The 15393-nt window shown below is 37.4% G+C and overlaps 2 protein-coding genes across 9 annotated transcripts in view; one reads left to right on the top strand and one right to left on the bottom strand.

Annotated features, from left to right (window-relative positions):
• Window positions 1–688: 688 nt before the first annotated feature.
• Window positions 689–2956, bottom strand: LOC144470140 (golgin-45). 2 transcript variants are annotated; one of them, XM_078181008.1, is made up of 6 exons: window positions 2823–2956; window positions 1967–2511; window positions 1646–1845; window positions 1421–1549; window positions 1133–1358; window positions 689–1053 (listed from the first exon to the last, which is right to left on the bottom strand). In XM_078181008.1, exons 2-6 carry the CDS (start codon window positions 2498–2500, stop codon window positions 892–894), a joined length of 1251 nt encoding a protein of 416 aa, XP_078037134.1. In that variant the 5' UTR covers window positions 2501–2511; window positions 2823–2956; the 3' UTR covers window positions 689–891. The 2 variants fall into 2 exon arrangements, with proteins under 2 accessions (XP_078037134.1, XP_078037125.1); XM_078180999.1 differs by having other exon boundaries at window positions 2742–2950.
• A 586-nt stretch (window positions 2957–3542) lies between these two features.
• The window catches only part of Tomosyn (syntaxin-binding protein tomosyn), a 70854-nt gene continuing 59003 nt past the window's right edge, over window positions 3543–15393 (top strand). For 5 of the 7 annotated variants that reach the window (XM_078183762.1, XM_078183789.1, XM_078183770.1 and 2 more), the window contains exon 1: window positions 3544–4178. In XM_078183762.1, coding sequence (XP_078039888.1) covers window positions 4059–4178 — 120 coding nt within the window. In that variant the 5' untranslated portion in view covers window positions 3544–4058. Of the gene's footprint in view, window positions 4179–15393 lie in introns of all 7 variants that reach the window. The other 2 variants (XM_078183800.1, XM_078183816.1) reach the window with 2 other exon arrangements.

The following is a 15393-nucleotide window of genomic DNA, read 5'->3' on the forward strand; positions in this document are numbered from 1 at the left end:
TTTAGTACTGTGTCCCAATGTCCATTGTTTATGTCTGCTACAAAACCATCTACACTATCCACTGTATTTAAAGACACACCAGTTTCTTCCTATCAATGGAGTACATTAATTTATTGTTTTTACAAGTAAGGTTCGATTGGATTACATTGTATAAGCAAAGGTTAAGTACCTGTAATGTTTGTAATGTTTTCACGAGATTTGATTCTTTAAGGTATTGTTGTATTAGACGTATTACGCTGAAAACAAATAGTAATGTATGAATGAAAGAGGCAAAGAAAGCATCGTAATAATACATGTCAAATGCATACTCTGCAGACTCGATTTCAATCGACATTGTGTTGAATATCTAAAGTGCAATGCCTTAAGATATATGTAAATATAATGTCATCACTTATGTGTATATAACAATTTGTCACTCGTCATTAGAACAACAATTTATTGAAGGTTTAAGGAGAAACGGGCCTCTACGTTTTTTATTATTATGTTCATATCATGAACATTAAACCAATATGGTCTAGCAACGAGTGACGTAGGATTTGAAAACCCCTATCCCAGCGCAGTTAGCGGTAGAAAGACAAACTTCAGCTGATGAGAACGCCACTCTATAGAATAATAACTATGACGAACTAAACTTTTCATAAAACTATATCATAACAAGTAATCAACAGTCAATGATTACATGTAGGTGTTAAGCGTAAGTTTCTTTATTGTCAGTCAATATTATTAGTAATATTAAATCAACAAGTTTAAATATAAAAATAATGTAGCATATTTAAAATCTTAGAAATGTATACATACACATAAACACATGTACATGTATACATTCAAAAAAGATATAGAAATATTAATAACCATTTGGATAAATTGTGTTAATATACTCAAATAAAGATTTTAAATTTGTTTAATTTCACCACTGCAATGAGGACAACAAGTTATATTTGAATCATTTCGTGGAAGAAATATTTGGCCACCAAGTGCTACAGCAGCACCCATCACTGCACTACAAGCTATATCTTGCCTTCCCGACATGAGCAAATTTGGACTCATGAGCAACTACAAATAAACAAATGAAATAAAATATAATTAATTGCAGATTATCTACATAACATAAATTGCAGGAGTAAAAACTCACTTGTTCTGCTGTCTTTTCAGCAACTGTTTTCATATCTAAGCCTGTTATATTAATTTCTCTTTGTAAGTGTATGTTTTCTACACCACTTAACAATTGAACTTTTAAAATTTCTGCTAGCTGACAGCATCCTTGTGCTAAGTCAGTAATATTTGTACTTGGTAATTCGTGTCTTTTAGATGATGCAGCTCCAACAGGATCAAAGTTTTCACGAAGAATACTAAGAGTCCTGACATAGATAATTTATACATTAATTACCTTAACAATATAAACGTTATAAAATATTCATACCTATATGTTTTAAGGGATGTGTCGCGAATATGATTACGATCTTCTAAAAGTCTCTTTATTGCTTCTTGAAGATCTGTTGTTCTTTGACAAAGGGCTGCTTTCCATTTTGCAAGTTCCTCCACCATTAAGCTATCAAAAGAAGTAGTTATAGCACTATTCTATTTAATTTTTATTTAGATATTATGAAAATGTTTCATATACGTTTTTTCATTAATTTTCATTTACCTACTGGCTAAGAATCTACTTCTCCAAACTTCACATTGTCCAGCCAACCATTCCGTTTGTTCTTGATGAGTTGAAAGGTGTTGGGAGGAATTTAAAAGGGCCCTAGCAAGTTGCAATTTATCTTCAGTCAGTAAATGAACCTTTGTCTCAAGATCTTCACCTACAGCTGCCACTAACAAGTTCTTTAATTCCCCATTTACCTAATTAAGTAAATTATAAATATAATTTGCATTTCTGTTAAAGTATACAGAGGTTTCAATTATAAGATAATGCATATAAAATTGACTATATCGTTAGTTCCATACATAAGAAGAAAAGTACCTGTGCTTGAAATTTTAATTGATTTTCAAGTTGACTATTTTCTTCTTTGAGCTTTTTTATTTCCATTTCATATGCTTTTTTCTCATTTAGCCATTCATAATCTATAGGTTTATCTTCCATTGCTTTAATTACCTCAGCAGCTGGAACATCTATCTCATGAATTTTCATTGCAGCAACTTGGGAGACTGCTACATTCATGTTTAAACTACTTTTGTGGAATCTTTTACTTTTTTTATCATGTGGAATGATTGGTTTAACCGCAGCTTTATATGGCTCATAAGGGACAAATTTTGGTTCCTTTGATTTCAATGAATTCAATATATGTTTTTCATTTTTAACATTAGAAATATGTTTTGGTACTAAGTTTATAATTGGCCCATTTGGTGTAACTGGTGGAATGGAGCTTAATTGTTTCAGATTTGTTGGATGATAAATCAAAGCATCACCAAGACGGCATTTTGTTTGTTTTATCTCAGCTTTGGCCACTGTCACATTTTCCATACCATCACCTTGTGTACGTCCAATACAGCCCATTGCTTGTACATCTTAAATTAAAATTACAAAGTATTGATACTTTCATAACAGTTTCATTACCAGAGAACTAAAACTATAAACGTCATGTGTATATTGTAATGCTGATGATATTTCTTTCCCACTCAACTGTGAGTAAAATCAATTTAAATATACCTAGTCTGATTTCTTTTAAATGCACACATATAATATATTAAAACAGATGTTCACAAAAAGTGATTCGTAAAACAATATGTAATCTAACCTTGTGTTTTAATTTGTGCCTCATCCTTTGAAGAATTTAGAGAAGTTGCCATTTTGTGCCGTATCGTCTATTTGTACTTACTTTTAATCGTATCCCTTGTAAGAATAAAACGAAAACTTATATACTACTTCTTTGGCATTATTACTTAAATGTTATTTATTAATTGATATCGTTTCGAGAAAGTAGTCCAACATGACTGTAAGTTAACGTCAGCGATAAAGGTGGGAGAAGGATGTGAAATTTGTTTATATATTTAAATATTATGATCTATAACAATGACGACAATAGCACGTTGTGTAAAATAATTATTAAAAAACATTAGAATAAACTAAACACAGAGATAATTTTTCAAAATAGAACTTCAATTTTCAAAAATGGCGCGTTAAATATGCGATTGACATAGTTATGACACCCTATGGTGAAATTGGAACCTTAAGGCTACTTCCCAATGTAAAAAGATTACTAGACTTTTCTCGATCTATGATTGGTGAATAAAAAATACTAGATACGTGGATAAATTGTGTAAAAAACGAAGTAGAAAATTTACTACTTAAGAGTTATAATAAATGCACAGTAAATTATATTATAATATATAATTTATAAAGCTAAGTCGATTTTACACGATAAATATAAAGAAATAACATTATCAATTATTAAAGAGGTTACAGAACTTACTATATCGACGAACCAACGGGAAGCATGCAAATATCCCTAGGATGGTTCCATATTGCATGTCTGCCATCTTTAGAACCGTAAGAACCTGGCATAAAAATCTGCCATAAAGTTTTGTTCACGATTGCGCACAGAGTACGTTCGCGGTCGTGCGAGAGTCCACATGAGCCTGTTGCCAGTTATTGATCCTGACACGGTTAAACAACACTGCATTGCTGTCAAGTACGAAAACAATTCTAGTCACGAAGCGTTTGGAAAAACGCGTCGTCAATCGGTTACGGTAACGCGTGCGTCTTTATTTCCACGAGGACACCGCGTTATCGAGATGTGCCGTGTCTCATCGACGTCATCGTTCTTCTGTCAAAATGTAGAGGAGATCCCGTAAGACTAAAATATCGATGAGTGACATTTGCCATTGATACGGGGAAGATGTCATCGGTAGTTCTTCGTGAAAGAAGTAACACGTAGATAGAACGTGACAGAAACTCTTTTGCCATTGCTAAATTTCTATTTACGTTTTGTTGATCGGACAACGCCGAACCGAGAAAACCACTTCGATATATTCGTTCCACGGAACTATAGGGGAGAGTTGAATTCGTGTCGCTGCTGCACATGTGATCCTTTAGGTGTTATCTTCAGTCCGTAATGAAGAAGTTTACAATTAAAGGTGTGTTCGACGGGTTCCGATCGTCGGTACCACAACCCGTCAAACCTGACCAAGAAATCGTCGAGAACTCACGGCCGGAACATTTTCAAGTAAAGAAGGTCAGTGGATAACATTGTTAAACATTTTACAATTGCTCGCAATTATTTTTGTAATTTGGTTACCAACACGATAATGTTGGAAACCGTTTGTATAGCGAGAAGTAGACTGCACGAAGAAGGTCTACAGAACATTTTCGAGTTTATTTTTACGCTCGATTGAAATCTATCGCTGTATACGTTGTGACGAGCTGTCTCATTAGGAGTCGTACTTATCTATCTATAAAAATGAACACGTATTAGTACAGTTGCCGATGTTGTCATTGCACGTATGATACCGTAATGTCATTGTTGTCTTCGGAAACATGCGCATACAATCAATATGTTACACACCGTCGTATTTTATTGAAATGTTCTCGGGTAAGTTTCAGCGTCGAATGAAATCGGCGCGAAACGATTAATCCTTTTGGATTCAATAGAATCGTCGGCATTCACGATCATTTTCGGTAGGTTTTGCTACGATTTAAAAATTTTCAAAAACCAGTTCGTCAATATCAAGCTTAGAAACAAAAGTGACAATAAATCATTGTTTTTCCTTTTCCAGAATTACGAAAAGATCTCCTTCAGGTTATATGCTCGTTTTAACTTATTTATTTTAGTAATATTTATCTATTTATTTATTTGTTTGTTTGTTTTAATTTATCTTCTGTTTGACCAACCTTCTGTTTCAGAGCAAATTATGAAGTTAATTAATATGTAGGTCATCCGTGTGGTTTGAAACCGATATTATTTGCAGAGGAACTTTTCCAATACACAATTAAGAGAGGAAAATGATAAATTGCATTGAATATGCATAAATTGTTTACGTCATTCGTGGAACAGTTTATTTTTAACGCGAAAAATTATTTGCGACCGCTCGTATGGGCTTAAAATTACTTATCTTCCAAAAAAAGATATCAGTCGAGGAAAAAAGTTCTTCGGTGTGTGCGGTTTCGTCAGAGTATTGGTGAGCTGCTCTGAAATTGCACAGGAAACTTTTGTAATAACTCTAATATAATCGAGTATCCGAAGGTAATTATTTGCATATTTCAATAAAAGAAACAGTAGATGATTGAATAGTTAATAATATAATTGTGTAACAAATTCTTATAGAATAGACGCAAATATCCACGACCTAATATCCGTATTTCGGTCGACCACGGTACGCCGATGTATCGCGGTGAAAAACTATCCATACGGACTGCGAATGCCGAGTGCATATCTGGCGATAGTTTGTCCATAGTTTGTCCAAGTGCATCTAACGCGTTATCAGAGTATTGTACGTAAGCGGTGTACCAATAACGCGCACGGACGCGCGACAGCTGTACGCTGTTCTGGATCGGCCAAAGTTTCGAGAAAAAGATATTTCAAATATTATTTAAAATATCGAATTTAGTCGGGATCAAACAAGACGGTGTCCTAAAGTAGATCATAAAGCAGAACCATTTTAATAACCAGAAACAGAAAAGATATTTGAATCATATTGCACTCGAGGCATTACTCAACACCAGAAGTAATATCAGAAATCGTGTAGACATGATTTTTGGTAGACGAGCTTTTATTTTTTAACAATTTCGATCGCAAATTATGAAGCTGGTGAGCAGAGCATGTTTTATCATTCGCGTGAGAATTTTCGGATAATTAAACGATAGGACAAACGCGTTTCATCGACGTGTGGGCGTGTTTACTAAATCTTCGACGAGATTACTTTTTCACGAGAACAATTGGGGCGTAACAATTTCACAGGTATCGAAGTTGGTATTGTAGCACCGTTTCCTAAAGCCTGCTGATTTTCCAATGCGGCTCCTTTCGGTTCCAGGGCACCTCCTACCGGCAGTGCCGTAAATTTTTAACCTACCAGACCACATGCCAAGTAGAATTATACCTCGAGCGATTTAGCCAGACAATCGGTTTCAATTAGCTTTTTTAGACCTCTCTCTCGCAGACGTTTTCTTGCAACTTGTTCGGCAACAATTCCCAACATTCAAGTACGAGTACTTTTTTTTCTAAATTTGATTGACAATCGCGTAAAAGTAGAGTACAAATGGAGAATGTACTATTTATATAATATAATGCTTCTCGTGCAATTTGTAGTCAAATATGCGGTAATATTACCAGTAATTAAGTATTATCGTTCGTTCATATCTCAAGCATCTACTACGATTTTGTGACTAATAAGAGCCAGATTAAAGAAGCGTACATTTTATTGCATCTATAGACAGTTTAAATTTATAAAGAAAATGCAATATTTTTCTCAAAAACATATTGTTATATTGAAGGATTGTTAGCTCTTTACGGACAAGGAATTCTGGAATTATTAATAGCAGTTTTCATCGTGTATTGAAGTCTATATATGAAGACAATAATGGATAATGTATTCTCTTTTGTTAAGGAAAATCGTATGCTTTCAATTACGGAAATAAGGGTGCAGACGTGAGCTACAAAATGCATGGATCTCGGAGAATAAATCTCCGTTTTTAAGGAAGTCGGTGTTCTATACTAGACTGTGGATTTTATTGCAGAATAAACATTGTCTGCACCCAATTGCAAGTTTATTAAATTCGCAGTCGATTTCTAACAATAATAATAATAATAATAAAAAATCAGGATGTTCCAGACAGTCGAATTCTTAGAAAACTGAGTTACGTATTAAATTTGATCTAAATCGTAGTCGAGAGCTGTGTAAAAAAATTACTAGGCTATTATATGCATATTTATATATAATTTCTAGCATTTATGCGAGAAATCGAACGAACGAAAATATTGCTTCGATATTATTTTTATTATACAGCGTCTTCTAGTCGACGATAGAAACGAGTCGCTTTTTCGTCAAACACGTTCTCTTTACATTCGCGAATTGCATCTGAATTGTTAAAAAAACTGTCGGAGAAGCTTCAGCAAAGACAGCCACGTATTTGTGGATATTTCAGTAAGACAAGAAAGCGACACGAGGCGAGATCTCGTAAGTAGGGTGGACGGGCGAATAATTTAAATCATTGATGGTATCTATAGTGAAACGGCGATGTGTATAACATCGTGTTATCCTATTGCGGTGTAGTGGTTTGCAAGCTATACGGCGATGGATTAAAGAAACTCCTTTCCAGTTCTTTGAGGATGGAATTAGAAAACTAGGTTATCACTAGTCTGCGAATTTCATGCATTTATAGCATGTGCGAATACGCGAGCTAGGAGTAGTGTAGAAAAAAAAAGTCGAGCGCAGTTGAACAGAGCTTTTAATCTATTTTTAATCTCGCGAACCTTTCAACGGCTGCAACAGATTTTTGTTTAATTACTCCAATTTGTAGTCCTCGAATTACCGGGCACGGTAAAAGTGGCATGGTCTTTTGCTGGGCTGTGTGCACCACTTCGCCGTCGTTTCGCGTCCTCTCTCTGTGTTTTCGTGTCCTGTTCGCTCGGCGACGCGTTTTGAATATCCGATATTTTAAAAAACCGGCACGCTGTGTTTTTCTTTTCGTACGCTCCGCTTCTCGCGACCGAATGCGCCCAATCGATAACAATTAAGTTAACTTTACAATCGTCGGCCCACGTCAAACACGCCGCCGGTGTTTAGAGGCCGCGAGCGAGCGATTCGCACCGGGATCGAATCTCGGCGAAATAAATCTCGAGCCGGTATAGACCATTTCACGAAATAACGAACATGACGTGAGCATCGTCGGTTATAATAACTGTCCATCACGCTACAATTACTCTAGAGTCTAGACTGATAACATTTGCTGCACTGGGTGGAGCGCATAGTTATTCCCGCTGTCGTTATATCTCGGCTTCTTTCCTTGAAAACATAGAGCGAACGTGGCTGTGATTCGCAACCCCTTGCCGCACTATTTTCTTCGCCATTACAATCACCGGAAGAAAAGGAGCTCTATACTTATTGTATATTCGCGTCTATTCGAATGCTTAAATATCGGCGACAAGAAAATAGAATTTAATTCCAGTAGAAGTAAAACAAAAATGCTGCTCTGTCAATTTCTTGTATTTTATGCTCTACAGTTATTTTCGAATGACGTAGTTTACGTTCTCGAACAAGTACAGTCTCGTTTTTGCAAGACAACGTAAGCCACACAGTATCTATCCTACTTCTAAATTCCTGTGGTAAAATATTCGCTTAGCGAGGTCGGATGTCAGATAAGAGCCACGCGTTTTAGTTTTACTTCGGCTTTGAGCAACACAATGCTTGGCTCGTTTTCAAGCGTGGTTCTGTATGGGGTTTTAAAAAATGGACCACTCGAAAATGGGTCAGACGAAATTGGCAAACAATTTTCCGACTAAGCGGAATCGCGGAGACCTAAGTGCCTTAGCCTGTGTCGCAGGATCCGAGGGGATATCAATGTTAGCATTGCTTTGTGCCGAGCAACGTGTATCGGTCTTCTCGTTTGTCATTCCCTTTTGCCGGTATTACCTCGCGCCTTGCATCGGGAACAACAAACTATTTGCGACATGTTGCGCGTACTATTTTCATTACCCTTGGTATTCGCTAATTCCGCGCGTGTACGCCGTTGCTGTACCGCCGCATTCGAAACTGCTGTTTTCGGCGGGAATGTCGCGACGAAAGAAAGAACATTGTTGGAATACCATGGAATTACTACGATCACGTGTCATCGAATTAGGGCCACCCCGAAGCATCCAACTTTAGCAAAATTAGACAGCGTAAATTAATTTAAACAAAATGTTTCTCCAAGTTAAGGAATCGTTTTCTTAACCGGCAATTTTTTTTACGGGAAACCGCTCTCCAATGATCCATGTACGATCGACTCGTTTTTAAATCCCATTGGCCGATTTCACACGGACGAAACACATTCCGATAAGTTCATGTATCTCCTTCGTCACACTCGTTATGCGCTATCGATACTGCAATATAAAACACATGCTCGGCCCGTTATCGTTCGCGCACCAAACTCTACATTTCAACGGTATCAGATCGAGGAACGACGTTAAAATATAAACCGAAGTCCGTGCATACAGCCACTTTAGCATGCAATAAAGATTTAGCCAATCGAGGACAGTCTGCGATTTATAATAGGAAATTATAGCTTGAAAACTGACTTCTTCATTGAGGAGCACGTAATCTTCGAAAGCAATGCTTGCACTGTACCACTGCACTTGTTCACTGCTCGTAATTAGAACTCGATTGCAATGATTGAAAATTCACGTATGACAGGAGCAACAGTCGACAGCAGTAATAACTGACCTACCCGCACGTTGTCATTCAAGCGACTGACTCTTGTCTCTGTATAGTGATTGCGCAGTTCGCCTGGAGGTCGTTCCGAAATATTTACAGTAATACCTCTCGCGGCTGCGATAACATTCTTGGCGTGACCGTTACAAGTATATGGCGTGTTTCGGTTTACTACGCCTTTGTCGGATCGCGACTGTTAACTTGTCAAAAGAAAGGGAGATCGGAATTCCAATTGGCATGTGTCCCAGGAATCGTCTCGCTTTTCTTGCGCGACCGTTGTTACGGGGAACCGACTTTATAGTTCTTAGGTCTTCTGATCCGATTATCTATTCCAGATCGGCGCCGTCGAACGTACACTAGTTGAATACCCGAGGGAACAGGACGTTGCGATTCGCGATCCGTTCGCGGGATTTCGCGGAGTGTTTTACGAACGTCCAGTATGTATTAATCGGTAGCTAAATGAAATATTTGGCATGTGGTGAATTGATCCGATAAAAGGTATAACAAAATCTTTCTCTAATTACGACACTGATTTTTACGATAATTTGATCTGCAAATTAATTATTTTATCTTAGGCGAACTGCTGTGAGAATACCATCGAGTAACGCATAGGATTCAATGGATTAACTTATCCAGGTTGCAAACGACGTTTGCATATTTATTGAATACCTTGGAAAGGTATGATTTATTGAAGACTGGTGAACATATTTCTACCAAAAGAACCGGACAAAAATTACGTATAGAACAAAGCAAACTTAATACAATAATTAATAGTTAAACACATTATATCAGGCCTTAGTCAAACGATCAAATGAAACAGCGTGGTACGGAACGTGTTAAGTTGCACATTATTCCAAGTCTTTTAAGCGAACCGGTTAGCGTAATACAAACCAGTTAAGACCGAGATTTCTTTGCTAACATCTCTGTTAACAGCCCAAGTGATATTGTAGCGTAGACGATAGTAAGTTGATACAGGGGAGGTTTTCGTCACTGGATATGTTCAACCAGCATAAGACAGAAAGTGTTTGCTCAAGACTCTAATATGGCAGAGCACACGCCCGAAAGTTGTTTGCTCGATCGGACATCGAATTGTTTCAATCCTCTACGGTTCAATGTAAATATTCTCATTGATCTCGATGGCTGACTAGAAAGGGGATCTTCTGTTCTATTCGAGACTATCCAAGCACAGTTCTATCAAAGGGTTAACTTGCTAATGCCGTTAGGACTCGGTTTAGCTGCGGTTAAAATACATGCGGTTGAAATGAACGTGCCATTTATAAGATTTAACGAATATCGGTGAAGCGTGAGTTACGTGTATTACATGTGTTTTATCTATTAACGACGTCGACTGTCCGAAGGGTGGTAGTATGTATAGGCGTCTATTTATGTATAGGCGATGCTCGCATGTACGATATTTGTATTCCTATTGGTTATAGTATGTCGTTGATAAGTGTGACAGCAATGGACAAACTGGTTCGTATTATTCCGGGCTTGCTGAACATCGACGATTTTACATATCGATTGCTGTAAAAGTCGGGTCAAACAATTCTTTATACATTGGTTAACATTAATCTCTGTTGGCTTTGTTCGCTGGCCAGCGGCCACGTATTTTGATTAATACCGCTAGCGTAGTTCGCGAGTAAATTTCAGAAAGTTGGGATATTTTTGGGAAGCGTTCTCTCTTGCATTTACGTTAATATTTCAGAAAAGGTTCGTTGCTTTTATTAAAATAATATAGCTATGATAGTTACGTAATAAACATAGGCAATGTGTTATACAAAAATCGCAGGAGTTCTATCGTTCTATGCGTCTTACGAATGCATCAATTTCATATTGATTTCACATGATTAATCTCCACTTCTCGCATTTGCAAAGTAGAGGATTCAAAAACTAGCCCGACCGTTCCCACGTATTAGCATAGCAATCTTGACAAGGTGTGCTGGCGTGTTACCACCGTCAACGAACGTCTTATCAAACATTCCTTCTGTTACTTTTTGTCATCGCGTCGTAACTTTATTTCAAGAAGTAGATGGACGACAAATATTGTACATTACACGCTAAGGAGGAAGCGCGATACGATCTTCATTGTTAAACGTCACGTCAGCCATTGATTTTTCAAACGTGCATAGGAGACTGTCGTTCATTAGGAAAGCTGGGCAGAAGTCCTAGACTCGAGAAATACAATTTCACATCAAATTAGAACCGAATTAGAAAATATTCTATTTTCTCAATACTTTTAATAGAAAAGGCATGATACGTCTGCTTGTCTCATTGTTCTTTTAATTACAATCGCTATAGATTGTCACGTAAAATTTCAATTTCAACTTCGCTCTCCGAATATCAACACGCGTTGAGAAAGAAATTATTTTTAAATTATGATCTGTAAAAAGAAGAGAGTCTTATATCTTATAGTTAAAAACAGTATTTTTGCGGACGGTTTTAATTCGGTGGCACAGGACCGCAGATTGTTTTACCGAATTATAATCTCTATTGCATTAAACGCAACAGGCTAAAGCGCGGTTAAAGAGTGGATTATAAGTTCTGACTTCTCTTAATCCAGAGCGAAGTTTCTCTCAGACTGTATCCTCCCCTGTCCAGTGAAAGCATTCGGCGAGATAAGAAGTTTCTATCGGACTCCTGTCCTCAAAAATGAGCGGTTGAAAACGCGAGTTTGCCTAAGCGTCCTCTCTTGGTGCAGATATTATTGGAAAAAGATATTACAAGTTCTCTTTATTTTACATAAGATTAGGGCAGTGTAAGGGATAAGGTGATCCTGATTTCTTATTACAATGCTACTTACAATTAGCATCTTTTTCCGATATCGACGTTTAAACAGTAGTAGCTGGAAGGGAACCTACGCGTTAGGCTACAGGTCAGTGCTAATGCTTTCTCTTCTTCTCTTTTTTCACCCGCAACAAAAATACAATGGGCAAGGTAGAAGCGCTGGTCCGCGCTGGGATTTCCCCTCTTGCCGACGAATTGATGGCAGCCTCGATATTCGAGACGATGACGTACAACACTTGTGGATGCTCGACTCTCGTTCCTCATTGTTCCGTTTTACTTTTATCACTTCACCGTTCGGTGTTTACGAACCATTTCACCCTTGTCGAAACAACGGACCGTTCCTGTTACGTTGTCAATTATTTTCGTGGCTCGAAACACGTCATTGCGGTCCGATACAATCGGCTCGTTTCTCTTCCTGTGAAAAATAGAAAAGCGACGCATGTTTCCTGAAAACTCGGATCTCGTTTAGGTCGCGAAAGGGCGCGCGGAACTATTCCGAAGGCAAAAGCGCAATAGGAATTATTGACGAAGTTACAGCCGTTTCAATGAAACGAGTCAGCCCGCGCTCGAAACTTCGAAGCCGTAACTTCAAACGTGTTACTCTCGAAATAGCATTTTGCAAAACGTTCGGCCATAGCCGACCTGCCGCACCCCCTCATTCGATTAACTTCGTCTCCTCGCACGCATGTTGTAAATTAGATTCGTTATCGGCCCCCCCGCGCGGCTTTTCTAAATAAACCTCGAGTATCGTGTGCGAGCTCCTTTTCCAAGAGAATCGCGAAATCTTTAAATTCTCGCCATTGGAACAGTGTCTTTTTTTTTATTACAAACCTCTCGTTTATTTATTAACAAAAATCCTCCCTCGGATCATTCGCAGACTGCTGGTCTTCATGCAAGATATAAAAGAATCCATGAATAAGTCTTAATTTTCCACGTTCAATTCACTTCGCTGAAAAACAAATTTGAGATTCGTTTAGTAATTATCTTCGTGGATTGAATTCTCCGCTGTGCAGTTGCGGAGGGCAAATGCGACGAGTCGAATGACATCTCACTTTGTAACGTTTAATGATTCGCCTCGTGTAAACGGATAACTGGAAAATTCTTTATAATTATGATTCCGGCTTGATTCTGCTTTCGAAAAGCGTTTAGAAGCGCGAAAGGAGCCGCTTGAACGGCCCACTTCTTTTGTCTACGCGTTCATGAAAGATTTCTGCCGCGGAACTTAACAGCAGATTTACCTGTTTCTAACACGTTTCGTAGAAACTTCTCGCGCGGTATAATATATCGCGACATCTTCTCGTTTCCGAATTAACGGAGCACCTTCTCGGCATTATGAATTCTTTAAAAATTTTCATTAGTTAAAAGTGGTGCGAATATGTAGAGTTGATTTACGATGCATTGAGACTGTAATAAAAGTGCAGTTTTTCAGAAATATAATTAAAATGCATTCATAATGCAGTTGCAGTTTCGTTCTTGTGCTTCTGAAGCATATAAAAGTTAACAAAAACTCTCGTTTTGATCGCAATAGTTTGTTTTACAAGGGGAGATCGTTTGGAGAATTTATGTTAGTTACTGTGCAGGTTGCCAGCGGTGACACAAGATGCAATTTTATTCCGCAATCATAACTTCCTGACTCGCGAATCGATAGTATCGATTGACCTCTTATCCTCCTCTTATTTTTAATTACTTTCATCCTTTATAGTCGCTTTTTTAAGACAGTATTAATATTATTACAATGTACACGATCACGAAGCTATTAAACGCAGATATCATTTTTCTAAGGGAGCTGATCAATTTCCGCCAATTATTATTATTGCCTCAATTGTATAAGGCTTATACAGTAGACTACAATTTTGTACATTATACAGAATAGATAGAAATTAATAATTAAATTCTTGTGTCACATTTTATTATATAATGATATATAATTCTGAGGCCTTTAATTTTTAGCTAAAAGAATTTAAAACAAAGTCGTGTGTGTTCGTACTGTAATTTCTAGATAAATGAACGAATTCGTATGCAACTCGATAATAATCGAAGCCGATATCTCAGTTTCGAAGACATTTATGTAAGTACCGATTCCACCGATCGAATTAGAATGATATCCATTGTCGGAGTGATAACGCGTTGCGCAACATTTTCCACGAAGATTGAGTTATTGTAATTCGTAAAGGTTGCCGCGTTACGACTCGCTGTTTTCATAAAGTCCATTTCATCTTCTCTCGAGATAATGGTGGGTGAGGTTGTATAAGTTAGGTTTACATAATACCATGGTGTCCGCAGGATCTTGGTCATTTGCTTTTATTTGTTCATTCGATACGAGTCCTCCATTACTGCAGTTCCGTATACTATTTGAATTTCTGCAGATATTATATCAAATTATATAATTATTCCAACTTTAAAATAATATTAGAATTATTTTATATTCGATAGTTATTTCATATTAATTTGTTACGCAAATCTGCATTAATTTCGAGATTGATTTATATCGTGAATTTATCAGACAACGTTTCTTATTTCTTAAATGACAATCCTTAAAAATATAAATTAGTTTTAATATTGAATTGTTACCAGAATTGTTCCACTACATTTTATATAAACGACTTGTAGATTAGTGGGTGCCTCGAAGTATAGACATCCGTAGTGATCGCAGCCTAGGCTCTCGCCGATCGCTTCTGTAGATACTTTAAGGCTTGTTCCTAACAAACCAACCCCCCTTGTCATCAACTCTACGTGGTCGGCCGTCTCTTCGACTGTCAGATAGGTCAAACTGTGTTGTTCCGCGGAGAACTTTACTCGCCAATGTATGTCAGTGTATAAATTCTGAAGGAGCGTCTCCAGAATTCGCATCTGTGCGCTAGCCGAAGTATTTCAACGGCGACGATATCCACGGAACATCGTATTATTTATTTACGATACTCGTACGGTATCGTTTACTCTTCCAATCTTTTTACTCTAGAGTCTGGATTCGCGTTTTATGCCAGAATTCCTGAAACCATGGCAACTTATATATTCGACTAGAAAACGAACGTCTTCTCTTTATCTACTGTCTATTGGATCACGCGGTTTTATCTTCGTTCCGCACGGTGTGTCACGTTAACAAGAATGAAAACCTTCGAGGTAAATGTTCATTATTGTTAATTGGATACTCTGTAGTATAAACTTATGGATCAACTTGTTATTTTCGAATGGAATTAGAAATTGAATTCGATTCGATCTCGCACTCTAATCTCGAAGCACGAGACCGCGATTAAATAATTC

The sequence above is a fragment of the Augochlora pura genome, chromosome 1, assembly GCF_028453695.1.
Source record: "Augochlora pura isolate Apur16 chromosome 1, APUR_v2.2.1, whole genome shotgun sequence".
NCBI lineage: Eukaryota > Metazoa > Arthropoda > Insecta > Hymenoptera > Halictidae > Augochlora > Augochlora pura.

Excerpts from the sequence above, each read along its gene's own strand:
- LOC144470140 (XM_078180999.1), bottom strand. The coding sequence starts at position 2,793 with ATGGCAACTTCTCTAAATTCTTCAAAGGATGAGGCACAAATTAAAACA. Across the intron at positions 1,550-1,645 it reads AGTAGATTCTTAGCCAGTAG|CTTAATGGTGGAGGAACTTG; the intron begins GTAAATGAAAAT and ends TTCTTTTGATAG. Across the intron at positions 1,359-1,420 it reads ACATCCCTTAAAACATATAG|GACTCTTAGTATTCTTCGTG; the intron begins GTATGAATATTT and ends TATCTATGTCAG.